The sequence below is a fragment of the Numenius arquata genome, chromosome 26 (assembly GCF_964106895.1).
Source record: "Numenius arquata chromosome 26, bNumArq3.hap1.1, whole genome shotgun sequence".
Taxonomy (NCBI): domain Eukaryota; kingdom Metazoa; phylum Chordata; class Aves; order Charadriiformes; family Scolopacidae; genus Numenius; species Numenius arquata.
In genome coordinates, this window is record NC_133601.1 from 3,288,339 (window position 1) to 3,307,461 (window position 19,123).

At 41.6% G+C, this 19,123-nt stretch overlaps 1 protein-coding gene across 9 annotated transcripts in view; it reads right to left on the reverse strand.

The window, feature by feature from the left end:
* The window catches only part of EBF2 (EBF transcription factor 2), a 146,504-nt gene that overhangs the window by 13,980 nt on the left and 113,401 nt on the right, over nucleotides 1-19,123 (reverse strand). For 2 of the 9 annotated variants that reach the window (XM_074164216.1, XM_074164217.1), the window contains 7 exons: nucleotides 15,396-15,513; nucleotides 13,510-13,640; nucleotides 12,817-12,943; nucleotides 3,439-3,527; nucleotides 2,287-2,352; nucleotides 2,004-2,181; nucleotides 416-601 (listed from right to left, as the gene is read on the reverse strand). In XM_074164216.1, the coding sequence (XP_074020317.1) occupies nucleotides 416-601; nucleotides 2,004-2,181; nucleotides 2,287-2,352; nucleotides 3,439-3,527; nucleotides 12,817-12,943; nucleotides 13,510-13,640; nucleotides 15,396-15,513 (895 nt within the window). Of the gene's footprint in view, nucleotides 1-415; nucleotides 602-2,003; nucleotides 2,182-2,286; nucleotides 2,353-3,438; nucleotides 3,528-12,816; nucleotides 12,944-13,509; nucleotides 13,641-14,759; nucleotides 14,791-14,858; nucleotides 14,862-15,384; nucleotides 15,514-19,123 lie in introns of all 9 variants that reach the window. The other 7 variants (XM_074164214.1, XM_074164212.1, XM_074164211.1 and 4 more) reach the window with 7 other exon arrangements.

Genomic DNA, 19,123 nt, shown 5'->3' on the forward strand with positions numbered 1-19,123 from the left:
CACAATTCAGCTCTCAGTTACTGTTAATGCTGTTCATACACATTAAAAGTATTTTAGAGTGGCTTTTACATAGGATTTGGAGTAGTCCCTGTGCTCAAAGTAATGGCTACTTGTTAATCTCTGAAGTTGCACATTGTACCTCATTTCTCACGGTGGCCTTTGCCACTTAGGAATCTCTCTAAGGATAAAAAATAAAGGAAAAAACAAGTAAGATTCCTCTATTCTTCTTGAAAGATTCTTCTTGAAGAATGGGAACATTTTCTAGTTCATACTAAAAAATACCAGAAAACAAATCAGAACCTTTTACAAAAATCTTCACTAAATCTTGAGCACTTCTCTTGAAGAACATCACTTCTTGTGGTAAATGAAATTAAACGGGAGCAAGAATCAAATGTAAAAGCAGCAAAGCACGTACATCCGTAGGGGGATCCTGTGGGAGAGCCGTTAATGAAGCCGGGGGAGCCGGGAACGCCCAGGTTGGACATGGGGACGTTGCTGTAGCCGTTCATGCTGTTGCTGGAGGTGCTGTAATTGGACTGTTGAGGGGTGGAGCTGGAGGAGTAACCGCGGGGTGAGATGCTGCTGGTGTTGCGAATGTAACCTGAAAAACACATTGCAAAGCATGTCAGTGGATTTGGCTTAAAACTCTCTCCTGTATATTCCCTGCTTGAATGAATTAATTATTTAAAACAAGATTAATTAAAACATTTAAGGAAGTACCATTAAATTCAATGGGGTTTATGCACATATTTTCAAGTTACCAATATTAAGTTTTAAAACAATGTGAGAAACTAACTTTGTGAAGTGAACTGATGTCTGTTTTATTAAAAGTTGAAGTTTGTTCTAAGACCTGGAAAAAAAGTGTGTGCTCATCTTTGTCTGAGGTAGGATTTATGATGTGTGAGGGATTTTTTACAGTTTTAGGGAGGAGGTTATACTTTTCAAATTATTGATGAATTACAAATAAAACAAGTGCATTACTAAGGGGAAACGATAACCCAGATATAGTTTGCAGCTTGACTTTGAAGACACACTACTTGGGGGAAAGAATAAACTGGACAAGTAAAAACCATTTTTTGTCTTAAAAAGAGAACTAAAGAGAACTTTTGAGAACTAAAATTTAGCTTCTTTTTTCTCCAAAAAAGAGACTTAAGAACACTATGGCATCAGCATTAAAATACAAGGTTATTATTACAGCTGCAAAAGGTTTTTTCCATGGAAAAGCTTTCATCAGAAAGACGTGATCCAAAAGCTACTTGAAAAGTGGTCACCACTTAGATATCAAGTCAGGTTATTTCTGCCCATTTATATTATGAAGTGCTAATTCAGGGCTAGTTTAAAAAAAAACTAGCAAAATTAGCTACATGATGACTTTTGATATGGCACATGGTAATAGTAACTTCATATGACATGGTTTTACTGTGTTAGGGTGTTAAACAGCTCTTTGTGGAGCCAACCACACACTCTACGTCACTGGGAACAAGTGCTAAAAATCAAAATCTTCAAGAGATCGAAAATGCCCAAAGTTTCTATTGCTCCCATGATGTATTACTGTTAATATGTCATTTTATGACACATTTTCCTAACGATAAATGGAATAAATGTAACACATCCAATATATCCAAGTTGGTAAATTTAACACTGACAAAGAAGCCTTAAAAAATAAGAAAATTCCCCAACCTTTTTCAGTTGCTGTCCTTGTCTCTTATGAAAATAGAGATAGAACAAAAAAAAAGATACTGAGGGGAGCAGGAGAGAGTTCAGGGCTAAGTTGGTATCAAAAAATACTCAAAGTATTAACAATATTTCAGCCACAGCTAATCTGGTGACTGGAACCTGGTGAGACATAGAATCATCCCTATTGGCAGCACATGTCCCTTTCTAATGGTGACAGTTTCTGTTCATAACCTGAGCAGGTAGAAAAGTTGAGAAACTACTAACGAAGCACTTGTGATTCATTCTTTTGTTGTTTAAATTAACGCTGTTGTACTTGCAGCACTTACCTTGGTTGTTGCCCTGTGTCGACTCTGAAATGCTGACTCCTAACTGGCTGCCGTAGGAGTTGATTCCCATCATACTGCTGTGAGCAGGGGAGCTGGACAGGGCAGGGATCTGTGCCGGGTTCCGGGGTACGCTGTAGAGAGCTTCTGCGATGTCTGCGGCTCGTTTCAGAATGATGTCCTGCAGGATGAGAGAGGCAAGTTCAGAACCGTGCTCGGAGGCACGTTCTAGTGTTTATTACTAAACCCGAATGTATCCCACTGCCCCATCGAGAGTTGTTCTGACCTGGTTGTTATGTGGCGTCCCGTACAGTGCTTCAACCAGGTCAGCAGCTCGTTTCAAGAGCATTTCCTGGAGGATGAGCAGATGCATAAAATTGAGATATTTTTTTTAAAAAAGGATTTCAATGCAAATAAAACCACGGGCTAGTCTTTTCTGAACTGACTGGTGTTTGTGCGTGGTCATTGTGAAAACTGGGTCCCTTCAAAGAACTGTTATTGGCCACTTATCTCAAAAGCTGAACGCCTCACAGTGTCTCAGACTGGACACCCCAAGCCCCGCCGGCTGTGGCGGCTCTGGGCGGGGTGTGATGGCAGCGCCAGCGGCGCCCCGAGCCCCCGGAGCTCTCCAGAGTCCTGAACCGGCCGGATCCTCCCCGGCCCCACGCGGGGAGAGAGTTTTCAAACACCCAACTCCAACGGCAACTCCCTTCCATACTCAATTCCAATATATCCTGTTGCACAGACACATACAAATCTGATTAACCTCCACATCCTTTTTTTTTTTTTTTTTTCCCCTCAATAATGGTCACCAAAAAAATACAACACTTTATCTATCTTATGTTACCTGTGGTTGTGGGAAAAAAATTAGTTATACTCTCTGAATACGATAGTCTTTCATCATGCAAAGATGATAATATGTACTAAAATCTAGGAATATAGTCATTAATGCCACTCTCATCGTGCTGGGTGCTGCATCAACACAGTGTGCAGATACATAAAATCCGAAGTTGTTTCAGCACATGCAGACTGCTTGTCTGTTGTTGCTACAGAAAAAGTTGAACTTTAAGAGCTTTTTGCAAAAAGGTTCCCCTTAAGGTTAGACCTCTGCAACAAATCCGCTATGTCTAGCATGTATCATTTAGGTCCAGAGATTTGCCAAGATGGATAAATGCACAGGACCATGAATATGAGCTGGGAAGGTACCTCCATTGGTCTCTCATTTTAGCACAAAAGAAGTTCGCAGTGTTTGAGCTCTGACAAATAAAAATTACCGGTAGGTGTGGGTTCTACTCACATTCTTGTTTGGACCTACAACTAACTGGTGAACTTATGTTCAGATGTAATTGTTATTTAAGATACAATTTTGTCTCTTTTATGAGTTAAAAGTGAAAGAGCAGACTTAGTGGGCTCAGTGAAATGATTAAAACTATTTTACCTTAGCTAGTCTTTCGGGGTCACCAGGGTGTCTTGGGATGACCTTTTGCAGTCTTTGGAAGCCGTAATCTATGGTAGGTTCATTTAAAGCTGAAAGGAAAACAGAAAAAAAAAGCACCATATTATATGAGTACATATCTCTATCTATCTTTGTATGACTCTAAGTTCCATTACCTACGAAAGATGGATTTCACTGCTTCTGCTGGGTTCCTAGAAGGTGCCCATTGCTACTGCTCAGGCCATAAGAGGCTGAATAAGAAGCTGAGCTTTACAAGAACTTCTGTGTGAGGATCCCTCACCTCTTTGAAAGAGAACACTTCTTCCAGCGCTAAGAAAGCTGTGACGCACAAGCTGTTAGCGTTGGCCCGTGTTACACTGACTCCTGGTACCCCAACTCCACCCATCTAATTGTACAGATGTTTCTGCCGTGACCTGTACAATGACCTGCGTGGTGCTCCTGGCCAATCCCTTGGTCTGTAATCTCTCAAATAAAGGATTGGTGAAATCTTTGTGCTTACAGCCAAGCCTTGAAAGAATTCTGTGCATCTGTTCATTACACAATCAGAAATCAAGAGTACCAAATTTGCTCATCTAAGAAACACATAACACACACACACACACACACACACACACACACACAGAGCCCCCCCCACAACATTCTGCCATCACAAACTGGGGCACAGCTATTCATTAGCCACAGTAACTTCCTCAGTTGTGTATGGCCATTATGCACACGCAGCCACTTCCCTGTAATGATCTTACTCTCTAGTGGATAAACCGAGAAATTCTGACCCAGATCCTCCATCAGCAATAGCTGGCAGAGCCCTCCTGGCAGCGCCGACGATTTCATAGAACTTCAGACACTTAATACTCTCTACTATCAAATTGTTGCAATAATACTCTGATTTCTGATTATTCAAAATGGAACTCTAATTCAAATTAAAACAGAAACCAAAAGTCAGTTCTTTAGCATCCTGCTGCCCGTAGCCTTTACTGCCTCTAATGCATTAGGATCACTGGTGTTTACTAACAGTTACAGGTAGGGTTTTTTTAATTTCCTTATATTTCAGAATGCGTTATGATATAACTAACTCAAACAACACATTCATGCAATCACGTGCTGAGAATCTTGCTAAGAATTCCATGATGCATTTAATAAGTAACATATGTAGGTCCTTTAGCAGTACCCTCATTCGGTGCCAGCTTCTATCCTCTTGGACCATTTGGGGTTCTTTTGAAAAATAATTTTTTTTGTAAATAACTGCTGCCATCAGCCCAGCTGAAAACACCTGATCCCAAGAGACGCCGATGGCACTTATTGAATCTTCCAAAGCACACTCAGCGCTTACAGGACAACCATCCCGGACACTGGAAGGATGAAACTGTTCAAGACAGACTATTACACTGATCCCGATTCCCTGTTTATCTGTGTCTGCCTTCAGTATAACAACATGAAGGTAAAAGGTCATATTCCCCACTGAGATACATTTTATATTTACTTTTTATTAAATAATTATGGCATGGCATGAAGTTTAAATATTACAGGAGATAATCAAGGGGGAATTGAGTAGAGAAAACCCAGACCTGAGAATTTAGTCTTGGCTATACTTAGAATGTCTTTGCTCTCCACTGGGAGCCATTCTGGTTTGCTTAAGGAGTTTAATAATACACATTTCAGCTGCCACAGAATCTACATCCCATTTGGGAAGAGGGGTTTTATTTTTGGGGGTGGGTTTTTTTGCCAATAATCTTGAGAATTATAGGTCAATTCTCTCAAGGGCCTATACATCATTATGTGCCATTTCTCTTCTTGATTGCAAGTCTAATCAGTTAAGTTATATATCTTAAGCTAAACAAAAACAATGTAAAATATATATGAATTTAAACATATATGTATACACAGTTCACTAAAAATAGCTAATGGGAATATACAAAATGCTACGTCAGAAAGAAGAAATTGGCTATTATTCAACAAACATTTTTCCAATGGATTGACATGGACATTTTCATTCCGATAGATAAACAGCAGCAAATCATTTCTCGACAATGTTGAATTGTTCTAAGAATAACTCAGCCAATTTGAATCAATGTATATATTATGTCTTTCAGCACAAAAGGTTTTCTGTACAGCTTGCAACAGAATCGCCCACTACTAGTTTTACTCATTAATGAAACAAAAGTATCTCTGTCATGAAATCCTGTTAAAAATCAACATCCAACATTTGCAGAAGTAACTGGCACCTTTTCAACTGAAGGGCAAGATGGAGCACCCACCAGCAAGTTTAAACAGCTTCCCCAAGTACCACTTCCACCACGAAAGTGGATCAGTGGTGATTTATCTATGTGTTACATAGAAATATGCCAAAATTATGTCCAAATGCTTTTGGGTTCATGGATTCAGAGACCATAAAGGGGTCTGACACAGAAGCAGGCGGCTCATTATTTCCTACAAATCAGATATCTGAAACCCCCAAGAAAACCGATTCAGGTACAGCAAAATCCCTTTGGCAACTCTCAATCCAGTGTCTCGGGCACAAGGGGTCTCTTGTGCCAGAGCATAGTTTAAAAAATTGTACATGACGTGATGTAACGTATGCAAAAAAAGAGCAACCACCTAGTGAATAAACTAAATTGTTGGTTAGTCTCTAAACCTCACTCTAGCATAACACTTAACAACTGAATTGTTACAGTCAGCAGCAGGGAGAGGTCTAAATGCCCCGCAATCTGCCAGACTTCATTTATGACGAGGCTCAAACAGAGCATGGCACCGCCAGCGCTTCCTCTTTTGTATTGTTCCTCACCCTCCAAAATCCATGCTTTCATTTGAAATACAAGTCTCCAGCTATTATGACTCACTGGAATAGGAGAAAAATTCTCACACATGAGCAATTGATGCCATGACATCTGTCTGCATTTGCAAAACCTGAAACAACAGCTCAGTCCCGTTCATCTCAACGGGGACTCACTCAGAGACCCAATGAGAACAGCGCTGACATTTAAAGTATTAATTATTTCCCCACACATCAAAGCACATAAGACTGTTGAAGGAAGATGATGTTATGAAGATCTGCACAATTTACCGTGACTGACAGCTCCTTCTGATACTGCTGTGTACGCCCTGGGAGATGCACACTCTCCCTCTCCTCCAACCAGAGAAGGGACCAGCCAAGGACCTTCTGCTGCTCATCTACTCCATGGAGCAGACCAAAAGGGCCACAAATCCTCCGTTTGCAAAGTATGAATGAGATGATACAAAATATGCAGACCCCTAGAATTATCCTGAATCCTGAGAACTAAGCCAGAGGGAGTATGGAATTTGGAGTGCGATGCCTGAACCTTTGTTAAGATGTTTCACTGCATTTCACTGAATTTTTAGAGTTGGAAGGGACCATAAAGATCATCTAGTCCAACTCCCGTGCCGAAGCAGGATTGCCCAGAGCATGTCAGAGCATGTTACTCAGCACTGCATCCAGGCGGGTCTTGAAAATCTCCAAAGAAGGGGACTCCACAACCTCCCTGGGCAGCCTGTTCCAGTGCTCTGTCACCCTCACCGAGTTACCACAGAGAAAAAGGTACCAATGGCCTTAAAGCTTCAATTCCACCTCTGCACTAGTGACTACCTTCCAGCCAACAGTAGAGATGCTTGATCTTCACCCTACAGACTAAAGCTTTGCCATGTTGCTGGCTACAGAAGCTCACCTGGTGTAACTGTGCTAATCCGGGGTTTGGGAGGAACATAGACCCTTGGTCATCCTGCTCTGAGGGGGACACGCTGGTCTGGAGACAGGAGGATGCTGCTGGAAGGGCGCTGCCAGTGGTGCTGTGCGCTATCTGCTGCGTTGGCAACAGCCGTTCCCAACACCCGACTCCCAACACAGCGTTCCTCCTATTCCGTGTGTCTTTCCCAGGCTACAGCAGTGGTCGGAGCTGCTCTCTGCAAACGCTTCCATCACATCAGTTGTGTTCCGGCCAAGCTCTTCCAATTTGTAGAGCTCACTGCACCCGTGTAAGGGTTGTTTCCCACGAGCAGATAACAAGACCTTCTCAAACCTAACTAAGAGCTTTAGCAAAACCAGTACCCCCCATCCTCGGTACCTGGCACAGAGACTGACACAGGACAGCCTGGGAGTCCAACATATCCTACAGATTATTTTATATTGCATTGCTCTGACAAGTTAACCCCTGGAGGATTTCTGCTCGGCGAGGAAAATTATGCTCAAAATCTCCCCGATATACACATTTCCAGGTTAGCGTCTCCGTGGCAGAGTAAATGTGATCAAACTTAAGATACGAAAGCCTACGAGACACATCCTCAGCTGGCGTAAACTGATGTAAGTGTTATTAAAGTCAAGGGAACTATAATGGAACTACTTACAGCGGCAGAGAATTTGAATGTGTGCCGTATTAAAAGCAGAATATCAAGCTACCGCTAGATTAGCAGCAAATGTCTTGCTGTTGTAGGAACAGCTGATGAAAGGAAAGTAATTCAGAACAGGGGGATGTACGTGTAACCTGTATTCTCACCAGATCAAGGTACACACAGGGACTAAATGTTTAGTTGTGGTGATGTAAAAATAGACTTTTTATCTCTCACTTTAAGCATATACTTAACTACTAATGTACGTAAGTTGTTTCAGCAACTGTCATTACCATATAACAAGCCGTTTCTCTCGATTTTCACTACACTCCGTAGTGCACCGTTTCACGTCCGTAGAATCCTGGTGGCTTCACTCTTATTTATAAAAGTTTTCCATCTGGGAACCTTATGGAAAAGTCCACACATCACATTTTGGCGATGAGAGGAATTTGATGGCTGAGTTGCAGCACCCTGAATGATAGCACTTAAGAGTGGAAACGCTGACAGACCCATAACTCCAGCAGTGCCAGCGCAGCACACTGTGCGAGGAGCCTATTATAAATACACATTACAGGAGGCATATGAGCTCCCATAACAGCTCCACTGCGGCGTTTAGATTTACCCTTGAAATTTATATCTAATTTTTATATTCATCTTTTTAACAGTTTCTCATTTTCTTCTTCAAACAACCTGTTTTATTGTGACTCTCTAAAAAAAAAAAAAGAAAAAAGCTCAAGTATAATCAGGTCAAACATTAATATTTGATTGTATATTAAATATTGAGGGCATCGGCAGAGACACACAGTACTAACTAAGATAATTGTTTTTCTGTTTCCATGTTTTGGAAGAGTATTGGTGTTCTGGTGAATAAAGGATATGACTAGAACCTGAGATCTATTTCCCCGTCTATCTTCGCTTTCCTGTATAACCACAGGCAACTGGTTTATCTTTCTTCATCCTCCCGTGGCAAAGTCTCCTATAAAATAGAAGCACGTGTCTTTCTGGAACTGGTTGCCCATGTCTGATGCAGAGAGGCCTCGATGAACCCTCTGAGGTCTGGTTTTATATGAATAATTATTCTTGTCATAGCTGTGAGGTACCTATAGGCAGCTACTCAGTATTTTTCATATGACTTGACCCTTCGTGCTTTTCATCTGAGGTTGTATCTCAGCACTTAATAATTATGAAGGACTTAATACAACATGACCCTGATAGCGCCGAGGCTGCGAGTTGTTGCTGCTGTTATTAGTTCTGACAGAACTACATCTTCCCATGCTTTTAGTTTGCAGGATTTCACACTTTTCAGTCTCCTGGGCTTGATGTTAATGCCTCTGCATTTCTTAGGTTTCTGCAGAGTGCAGCCTGAATGTAAAGGGGAGGTATTTAGAGGAGAAATTCTCATTTATAAAGGCAACTACAATTCAAGAGGGAAGTGGTCTTGTTTGTGTCTCCCAGCCTACTGCAGTCCCTGGTATGCTATCTATAAACTTTGTGAGAGCTCAGAGGAATACATTGCAATATAAAGAAATAAAATTATCAAGTAAATAATGAACTTCAATTATCACGAAAAGCCCACCAATTTTCGTTATGACGCACAGGACCATGTTACCAATAATTATAAATCTACTGAACTTTCCTCTTGTGTTTGATATGGTATTTGTCTCTACGCTCTACCCAACAAATAACCACACTTCAATGTGGTTACACCCGTCTACTCTGCGCTCATGAGACCCCACCTGGAGCACTGTGTCCAGCTTTGGAGTCCTCAACACAGGAAGGACATGGACCTGTTGGAACGGGTCCAGCGGAGGGCCACGAAGATGATCAGAGGGATGGAGCACCTCCCCTATGAAGACAGGCTGAGAGAGCTGGGGTTGTTCAGCCTGGAGAGGAGAAGGCTCCGGGGAGACCTCAGAGCAGCCTTCCAATATCTGAAGGGAGCTACAGGAGAGCCGGAGAGGGACTCTTTGTCAGGAATTGTAGTGACAGGACAAGGGATAATGTTTTTAAATTGGAAGAGGGGAGATTCAGATTAGATATTAGGAGGAAATTCCTTACTGTGAGGGTGGTGAGGCACTGGAACAGGTTGCCCAGGGAAGTTGTGGCTGCCCCATCCCTGGAGGGGTTCAAGGCCAGGCTGGATGGGGCTTGGAGCAACCTGCTCTGGTGGGAGGTGTCCCTGCCCAGGGCAGGGGGGTTGGAACTCAATGATCTTTAAGGTCCCTTCCAACTCTAACCATTCTATGATTTTATGATTCTATGATTCAGTGCTGCTACCGAGTATATTTTACAGAGTGCTCTGGATACACACATCCATTCCGTGGGCAGCAGCATTTAAACAACCTGAGGCTGTTTTCTGGCAGCTTCTCTGCTGTCTAATAACATGGTTGAGCCCTTCACCCTTTCTTTCAGTGGAGGATTAATTCAGGTCTTTCTTACCATTTACCATTTTCACAAAAAGGTGCTGGAACTGTGCATCTTCAATGCTCCTGCCTTTCTGATAACATCTGGTAGAAACTGGTCAAGAGGTTCAAAAGTTGTTGTGGAAGAACTTACAGAGAAGACGACAACTTACAGAGAGAAGTACCTCGATTGCCCGAATATGTCTTGCCTAGGTTAAAAATCAGTGCATTTGTTGACAGCAGGATCACAGCAGTTTTCTAATAGCACAGCCATGGAAGGAAAAAAAAATGCCACCAGGTTATTTTCATAGCTTAGAAGTTGTTTTTACTGCTATTAGCAGCAACAACCTGGGGGAATTGATTATACAGGTGAGCCTTTACCTAATAGCTGCGTTTATCATTTTGCCTGCCATGGTGGGAGAGCTGCAGGTTATTGAACAGACAGATTGAAAAGTTGTCTCTTCTACCCTCGCTCTAACAGCTCGGCATCTTCTGTGAAACCCTGTTTTGTAACATATGGCAGGAAGCACCCACTCACTCCTCAGAGAATGCTAACAGATAGCCCTATGCCAATAACAGCAGGAAAACAGGGATAGTATATTTAACTTTCTTCTCTTCTGCTGGCTCCTACATACATCTTCATGTCCTTTTTTGTGGAATCGCTCTAATTAACATGTCCAAGAACTGCACTGCAGCCTGATTCAAGTCCCCTCTAGATGGTACAACTAAGTCTTGCACTTAAAACAGCTTTACAATAATAAGACTTTTCTTCCTAGAGGAATGCACATTTCTATTCCACATCCCTGTATCCCTCCATTCCTAAACCTCGTTCAGCACAGGTACCGACAGCACACGGATGGTGGCCCTCTGTAAGGCTTGTGTTGAAGACACGGTGTGATCGAGGCCTCAAGAAGCAGAGAATGGCAGAGAAGAACTTTACATTTAAATCTGTAATAATAGCTAAAGAACTATCAGTCTCTCTGAAGGTAAACGCATCAGGCCTAGTGCAGCCCCTCCAAGCCCTGTACTCCCCAGGACTCAATGACACTGTCCCTTTCCTCCGGTGAGTTAAACCCGTCCCATCTCTTTAGGAACACGACTGTATTTGCAAGCAGACTGGGAAGTTTAACCTGTTTGATGGCTCTGACACTTACCTCTCAGGAAAAGGAGACAGGTTTAACCTGCTCGGGTACCAGATTCATCTTTTCCCAGAGACCAGTGAGTCAATGCACTGCCTTAGAAGAAAATGTATTTCAAAAGCTTTTGGCCAGATCCTGATCTCACAAGCCCAGGAATAATTCCAGAACGATTTCGCACCACACAAGAGTTATTTTGGTGCTGAATCAGAAGAAAATCCCAAGCTCTTTGAGCTTTCAGTCAATGGATAGCATTTCAGTATCTTCAATGAACTGTGGATCAGACCTTTATCATAACACAAATAATCCTTTGTCAGTTAAGTTTATATTTCATTAGAGTACCTGGTATAATTGAAGACTTAATTCTTGCTGCAGGTTTCTAGGTGTGGCAGTTGTATGAATAAATACCTTTCCACATACATAACTAAACAATAATTTAGCATGTGTAATAATAAAGGGTATATAAAATGACATAAGACAGTAACAGGATCTTCACAAATCATTGTTTCTTTCTAAAGTCCTAAAGTGACAGATTTTCATTCAAATTTTTCCACTTTTGGAAAAATTCTAACCAATTCACTGAACAGGTGGTTAAGTTTTTACCTTAAAATTTTTAATAAAAATTTTCTTGGACCTTCTTTTTTTTTTTTTTTTTAGTTAAATTATGATTTAAAATATGTCAAATATAATACACAAAGATTATTTAGGATTGTTGGTAGAAAGAAGCTTTTAAAAATTAAATAAATCCTTCCATTTTGAGAAATCGGAACATGATTTGGTGGGAACAAGTCACTCCACTGAAATATAAATTCACTCTTTAGAACTCGGCGCAGCATTATTCTCCAGCCACGCGTAACGGGCTACGGAAACTTCAGTTCTGTGCCATCATTGTTACTACTGGTACTGACAGTTCAATGAGAGGGTCATTTGGTCCCATCTGACTTTTTTCTTTCAAATCTACAGATAACCTTCTCCTGCTGGCAGAGGTGAGTACAGGACACTAAATAAGTTGATAATCCGTTTAAGAATAAAAATACCCCAACAGATTTATTTTCCACTCAGCTCATTGGCTTCTCTTGATACAAGATGCTCTCCTTGTCCTCTGGGATTATCTTGAAAATGAAAGGTTACCCCCAGCGAGAGGGAAATGTAAAATAAACACTGTTATAAATAAAACATCTTCCAGTATGTAGAACAATGCTATTATGTTCTTCTACACTCAATATATCTATAGGGAGACCCATATCGTAACAGCATGAGCTCTAAACTGGAAAAAATATTAACACGTGTAGTAACGGTGCCTTAACACCTCAGCAATGAAGCTATCTCCTTACATGTCCACATGTCACAACTGGCAGAGTGGCTTTCCACCAGCAAGAGGCTAAATAAATAAAGGCGGCAAGAAAGCGGGGAGTTGTCAATAGTGATTACCAAAACAAAGAGGCTCCGAGCCTGAGCCTCCAGCGTGAGTCGCAATCACCTACCTGTGTAAATAAACCTGCCCGGTGCGCCTTTGCAAAACTGTTTGGATTTGTACGATAATGTCACTTCAACCACTCCGGGAATGTGACGGGGAGGCGTCTGAACTCGGATGGCATGGGGCGTGATAAGCTGGGAAACAACAACAGGAGAGGCACGGTTATGACATGTCTGTGTTATTCCCCCCGCTTTCACTTTTTACTCTCCAAACATATTTTATGGGTAAATAAATCGCTTATTCCTATATAGGAGACACCACAGCTCAGGCAAGTGATACGTGTGCTCCTGTTTCTTGCCTCCAGGAGAGGAGACACATTTTAAGATAAGTTGTCATCAGGAATATTGTACTGCTTATGCCCATTGGTTAATTGCTGGCTTATTTCTGGACCCAGAGGGAATTGTTTTTCCTTCCCACACTCTAACCCTCTCTTTATTTCTTTATCTTTACTTGTCTCCAGACACCTCCAGTTCCGTTCTGGACATTACTGTGCAGTTGGCCTCCATAATATCACACAGCAAGAAGTTCCACAGACTAAACACATTCCATTAATTTCCTTCACAAAGTTTTATACGGTCCCCCCTTAGACACCACCAATTTTGTACAATTATTGCAATGGGAATTAACACTGTTTCCCCTCCATTTTCCTCAGAAAAGGAGTGTTTCTTCAGGTTAGCCTTAGGGAGGCAGCCCCACCTACCTCGCTCCATACAAGCATGGTCCCAAATACAACTTGCAGCCCATCAAAGAAGTTGTCTCCAATTATGATCACCATGGCTCCCCCTGTGGTCCAGCCTTCACTGGGGCTGATTGCTTTGATGCACGGTGTGGCTAAACAAACCAGAAAGGACATCAGAGCATCAGGTTATGGCGTTTTTCTCCCACAAAGCCTTGAGACTGTTTGTGATCCTGGGTGTAGAGCCCTGCAGCAGATGGGTGCAAGCAATTTCTCTGCGCATCAAGCAGTCCTGAGTCACATTTGATGCAAACCAGAGCTTAGAACAGCTTCACCTGCCCACACCTGGAGCTTCAGCTCTGCTGCAGGAATTCCCTGGAGCTGACAGAGGCCTAGGACAAGTTCCCTCCAGCCATTCACCCATGAAGGCTGCTTTACCATTCCACGAAGCCCAATAAATAAATAAATAAATAAAAGCATGTTTTCTGCCTTGCTTGAGTTAATTACTTGCCTATTCATTACTGGCACTTAACATCGTGTCATTAAAGCCTAATAGGCCAACTGTAGTGGGTGTAAAAATGAAACGCTTAAATGATTGTGTAGAGGCTGTTTAAAAAAAAAACCCCACTCATTAGCATATGATCACACAAAAGCTAAACTCTGTGGAAAGAGAGGTAGATTAAGATTTATTAAGTTTATCAATGAGTATAAAAGGTACAAGAATATCAAATGTTTCCTCCAATTCCTATCAGGAGACAATTTCTAATAATTTTCTTGATTTTACAGAGTAGAATTTTTTTTTCTCCTCTCTTCCATATGTTCAAGGCCTCTGGACTATACATCCCATCAGGAACCCAATATGGTTTCCAGGCCATAACCAAAGTCAATCCATCACTCCATTCCCAATGTTGACAGGGTCAGAGGTGGAGGGGAACTTTGGCAGAGCTCCAAAAACATGAGACTCCTTTGAACAGCCAGTCAATCACATCCAATCAGTCAAGGAAAAACTGGATGGCTTCCTAGGCTAGGAATCCTGGGATTTTCCTTCTACCATTTCACTGCCCGCTGGGGGAGAATTAACACCACTCTGAATTCTTTACTGATTCAATCATTTTCTTCCAGTTCATTAATTCTTCTTTTAGGTTGATATAGGGCACAGTTAAGAAGTGGGGCAGCAAAACATTATAATGAAATAATATCCTTGCTTGTCTTTTCTACTAACATCACTAGCTCTTCTCACTTTCACTAGCTGCAGGGGAGGGAAAAGTAGACACAGATAGCATTTTCTAAGTAATTTTGAGTATACTGTCCGTGTGAGAGAGGGGGAACATGTTGGTAATGAATGTATGGGAAGAGGGAGAGGAGGGGCCAACCAGCTTGAAGCTTAACAGATACAAGTATTTGTAATTGCTCTAATATAGTCCAAAACCCATCCTGTAGATGGCCATGAGTCTTGCTTAGCCAAACAAACTAAAATCAATTAGTGTCAGTTCCCTTCTCTGCATTGTTATGCTTTGCGCGTAGTTTGTTTAAGGGAACTAGTGACACTTTTTCATACACATCTTGTGCTGTAACAGTTCTGTTTAACTAAGATGTCATGTTGCCTAATTTGCCTGAAATCAAATCTATCCCGGCTGAATGCGAAGTCTGAAATTCAGATAATACTTAGTGTTTCTGTGTTTTTCATCTTTGCAGTACGAACTAATTAATAAATCGGGGGAGGAAGGGGGAGCCAGTCTCTTAGATATAAAAAGGATCATATTTTGCATGCAGTAGACACTGTTTTCCTGCCTCTTCCTCCTCTAAACCCCCTGAGGTTCTGTAGTTCCCCCGAAAACAAATAGAAATTGAAGAATGGATAATATGCTTTTGCATTCATTTGCGTACTGTTCTTCATACAAATATCCTACCTTCAGAGGGGTCAAGTCTTCTTGCCCTCCGTCCGTGCTTGGAGTTGTTGTGAACAAACATGTTGTCAGAGACTGCCAGTACGTGCCCGTCCACATTCACTGTTGTTGACAGCACAACCTAGATATTCAGAATTGAAGAAAAAGGAGGCAGGTAAACAATTTACTTTGAAAGTCAACTTGTTAAATATTAATTATTCAGTTTAGTTAAAACTCTGTTCTGTTGTAAAATGGTATCATGTCCTACAGGGTTTATTCCCTAACAAGAAGGGGAGAAAATATTTTCAGCCTTCATTCTATGCATTAATTCCATTTAACATAACATCCTAAGGGCCATATAAAGTCCTTACTGTATAATGAACCAGCTACTGCAGATGGCCCTAAATTTAGCTTGCTCTGGTGCGCTGTAGCATAGCTGATGGCAAAGAGGTCTATCTATACCAACCAGGGGGGCAGGCTGCGGAGCACCCCAGCAATTTGCCCTCTGATACATCCATACAGACTCAGAGCCATCTGCTGCACTGCACACACATGCAAATGTACCCGCATCTGCTCCAAAAATACAGGTCTCCATTGCCCGAGCGAAATGGAAACTCCTACTATGTGAAAACAGCACCTAATATCATGTCTGAGTTTCGACCTATGCGTGCTTCATGGCTCTTGAAAATCATCTCAGCCTGAGAACCCCAAATCAAGCAACTTAAACCTTAGCCATGACTTATGTTGCTGTGCTCCAATAGCATATGAGTTCTTAGATGAAGTAACTCTATGTGTTAATTAATCCCACTTAGTTTTCCCTTTACAATATCCAAAGCCGTAAATTCTATAAATCCAGAAACGTATGTGCCTTTAATCCACAAACTTTCAGGAAAAAACAAACACACTGTGTTTTAACCACTGAGAGAAGACGTGTCCTATTGAAACCTTCAGGTTTCAGCCATTAGTTGGTGTAAATCAGCTTAACTCCATTCGGCTGCCACAGGGCTACAGTAATGCACAGCTCTGCAGAACCTGAGCCTGGATGTGTTCATGAACTTTCACAGATACAGCTGTCATAGTCCAGGTAAGGGAATGTCAAGCTCTAATTGTTGATAAAACTATAGTCAGCATACAGCGGGAGAAACCCTGCCTTCCTACAGGATTATGCGAGCTTAAAGAATACTTTCTTTCTCAAGACAAGTTTAGTTCATTCCAAAAGGCTCTTGTCATACTGTACTCTTATACTGCTCCAGCATTCTTGTCACCAAATGTGTTGCTTTTGTGTGCCAACATCATTGCACATTTGGGTGGAGTGAGACTCCTGTCCAAAGTGAAGGTTTCCCGCATGACATAAAGAGCTGAACCCACTCAGATGCACTTCATTATTTTCCCTTAAACAATGGAAATAAATTTTAATCTCTCACTGGCCAGCACAGAGCACACTACGGCAACAGGGGAATAAACCTGAATTATTCCAGTGTCTGAAATATTTACGACAAGTGTTTAAATTGTAACCAAATGTAAATAAAAAGTATATCATATATATACAGTTACACTATATAATATATACATATCTGACCTCACATACACAAGGTACGTATGTGATAAACACACACCCACATGCTCTCAGGATGAGATCGTTATAATATATGCAGACTTCAAGTATACACACATTCCCTGTTGGAATAACCATTTGGGTGGAAATGTGCACAACACAAGAGCCACATCTGTGAGAGCTGCAGAGATCCCCCTAGCACGAGACACGGCAAGAAACAGTCCTCTGTTCAGAAGACAAGTGCTGAGCATCCTCTGTTCCCTGAGCCAGCAGGAATGGAAGCTGCACTTTTAGACCTCTCTCCATGAGCAGTTCCATTTTTATTTACCTCTCCCATTCATCATAGGAGGGTCAAAGCCACTTGGCATTTCACGGGCTGGGACCTAAGGTAAATAAATACAGCGTTCGCAGGGACAGGACAAAATGCAAAGTTTAGATCTGGACCAGAACCTTCTCAACACTTTGGGCCTTATTTGCAGTAATCTCTAAGGTACTGTTGAAATTCAGCAGAGACCTTTGTCATCTCTGCTCCGACACTGGCAGCCAACTCATTATCCATGATGTGGGGTAAGAACATAAAAATTACTGAACTTCACTTCGCTCCAGTCATTCCCCCTTGTCTGATGAAGATGACAATCCAATTGTTTTATACTGAAGATTAAAAAACCATGTTTTATGGATAAAAGGAAGAGGAATGTGCATTCCACTATGGTCTCTAACTCCCAGGCCCTTCCCTCTCACGAGCCAACTGCTTTCCCCCAGTGAGTATTTCCTGGGTCATGACGGGTGACCCTTTCCATCTGGAATCAATCAGTCAACTCCTGACAACTTCCTGAAACACCTCACTCCATTTCCTGTTCTCTCCCCCTTCTCTCCTTCCCCCTGGTTTGCTTCACTCTTCAAAACTGCAGGCCACAGCAGCTTAATGTTAGAGGGTCAGACACAGTTAGACTCCAAAACACTACACAAGAACACCTTTGACCTTCAAAAATCTTTACATCTTAGCTAAACAAATCAAGGTCAACGTTTCTTACCATTACCTTGTTAACCATTTCTATGCATTTTTGCCAATACCCTGCTGAACACATATTTATCAATAACACTTGTTCTCCTAACATTGTAAAACATTCCAGGCCTTTTTTTTAAAAAAAAAAAAAAAACAACCCTCCTGTATTTCGTGCCGATGAAAGGTGATGTGCAAACTTCCCCGGAGATTTAAATTCTCTGATCTGTCCACAGCAATGGCAAATTACTGGCAAATGGTTTTGGTGATGGCACTTCTTCTTGCGTATGATAATTCTATACCTATTCAGTGATGGTCTTTTACCTAAAATCAGTAGTTAATGCAAAATGTAATCCTAAGGGAATGATCTAAGAACATCAAAATATGTCAGGCAGGCCATGGATTCCGGTAATTGTAGCTGAGGGCCAAAGCTGACACAGGCACCACGAAGTCTAAAGATTTTGTGCTGCCCCACAGCTGGATCAACCCATCACCTCTGTTGGAGTTTCAGAGATCAACTGGTCAAGCAAGACACAGACAGGGCAATGGATTATTCCTTCACCCATCCAAATGGAGGTTCCATCTCTAGGAAGAGCCAGGGAGTTACAAGCTTCCAAAGAGTGGTTTTGGCACTTTTTAAGATTCTCTCTGCAAATCTGTGAGGGTCTCGCTATGAGGTACGAAGCCACAGACACAAACCAACGATTCCCCAGCAGTACTGAAGAAATGCATCTGCTGTATCTCCATGTTATTTTTGTTTCCCGGGTGGTTTTGTGTAATGTAATCCCTGCTCAAAACCCTGATGAGGGATCACCTACCATGACATTCAGTCAAACTCTCTTTAGCACATTAAACTCGGGTTCTCCAAGCTGCTCTGCCCCTCTTTCACTTCCCTGCACAGTTAAAAGTGTTGTATTTCTTTACAAACCTTTACCTGGGTACTACAATCTCTCCTCCCCATCTATATGTTATATCAGTATTTCTATATTCTAACGTATGCTCCCCTTCAAACCACATACATGTGAGTAAATACACATCATCACATATATAAAAGCTGTATCACTCACAGACACCTATTTAGACATATGGTACAAACATTCCAGGCATACAGGCATTTACTTACATGTAACATATCTCATCACTGTGTAAATGATCTCTCTCAAAAAATTCCTGTTACCATTCCAAGTGTGGAAA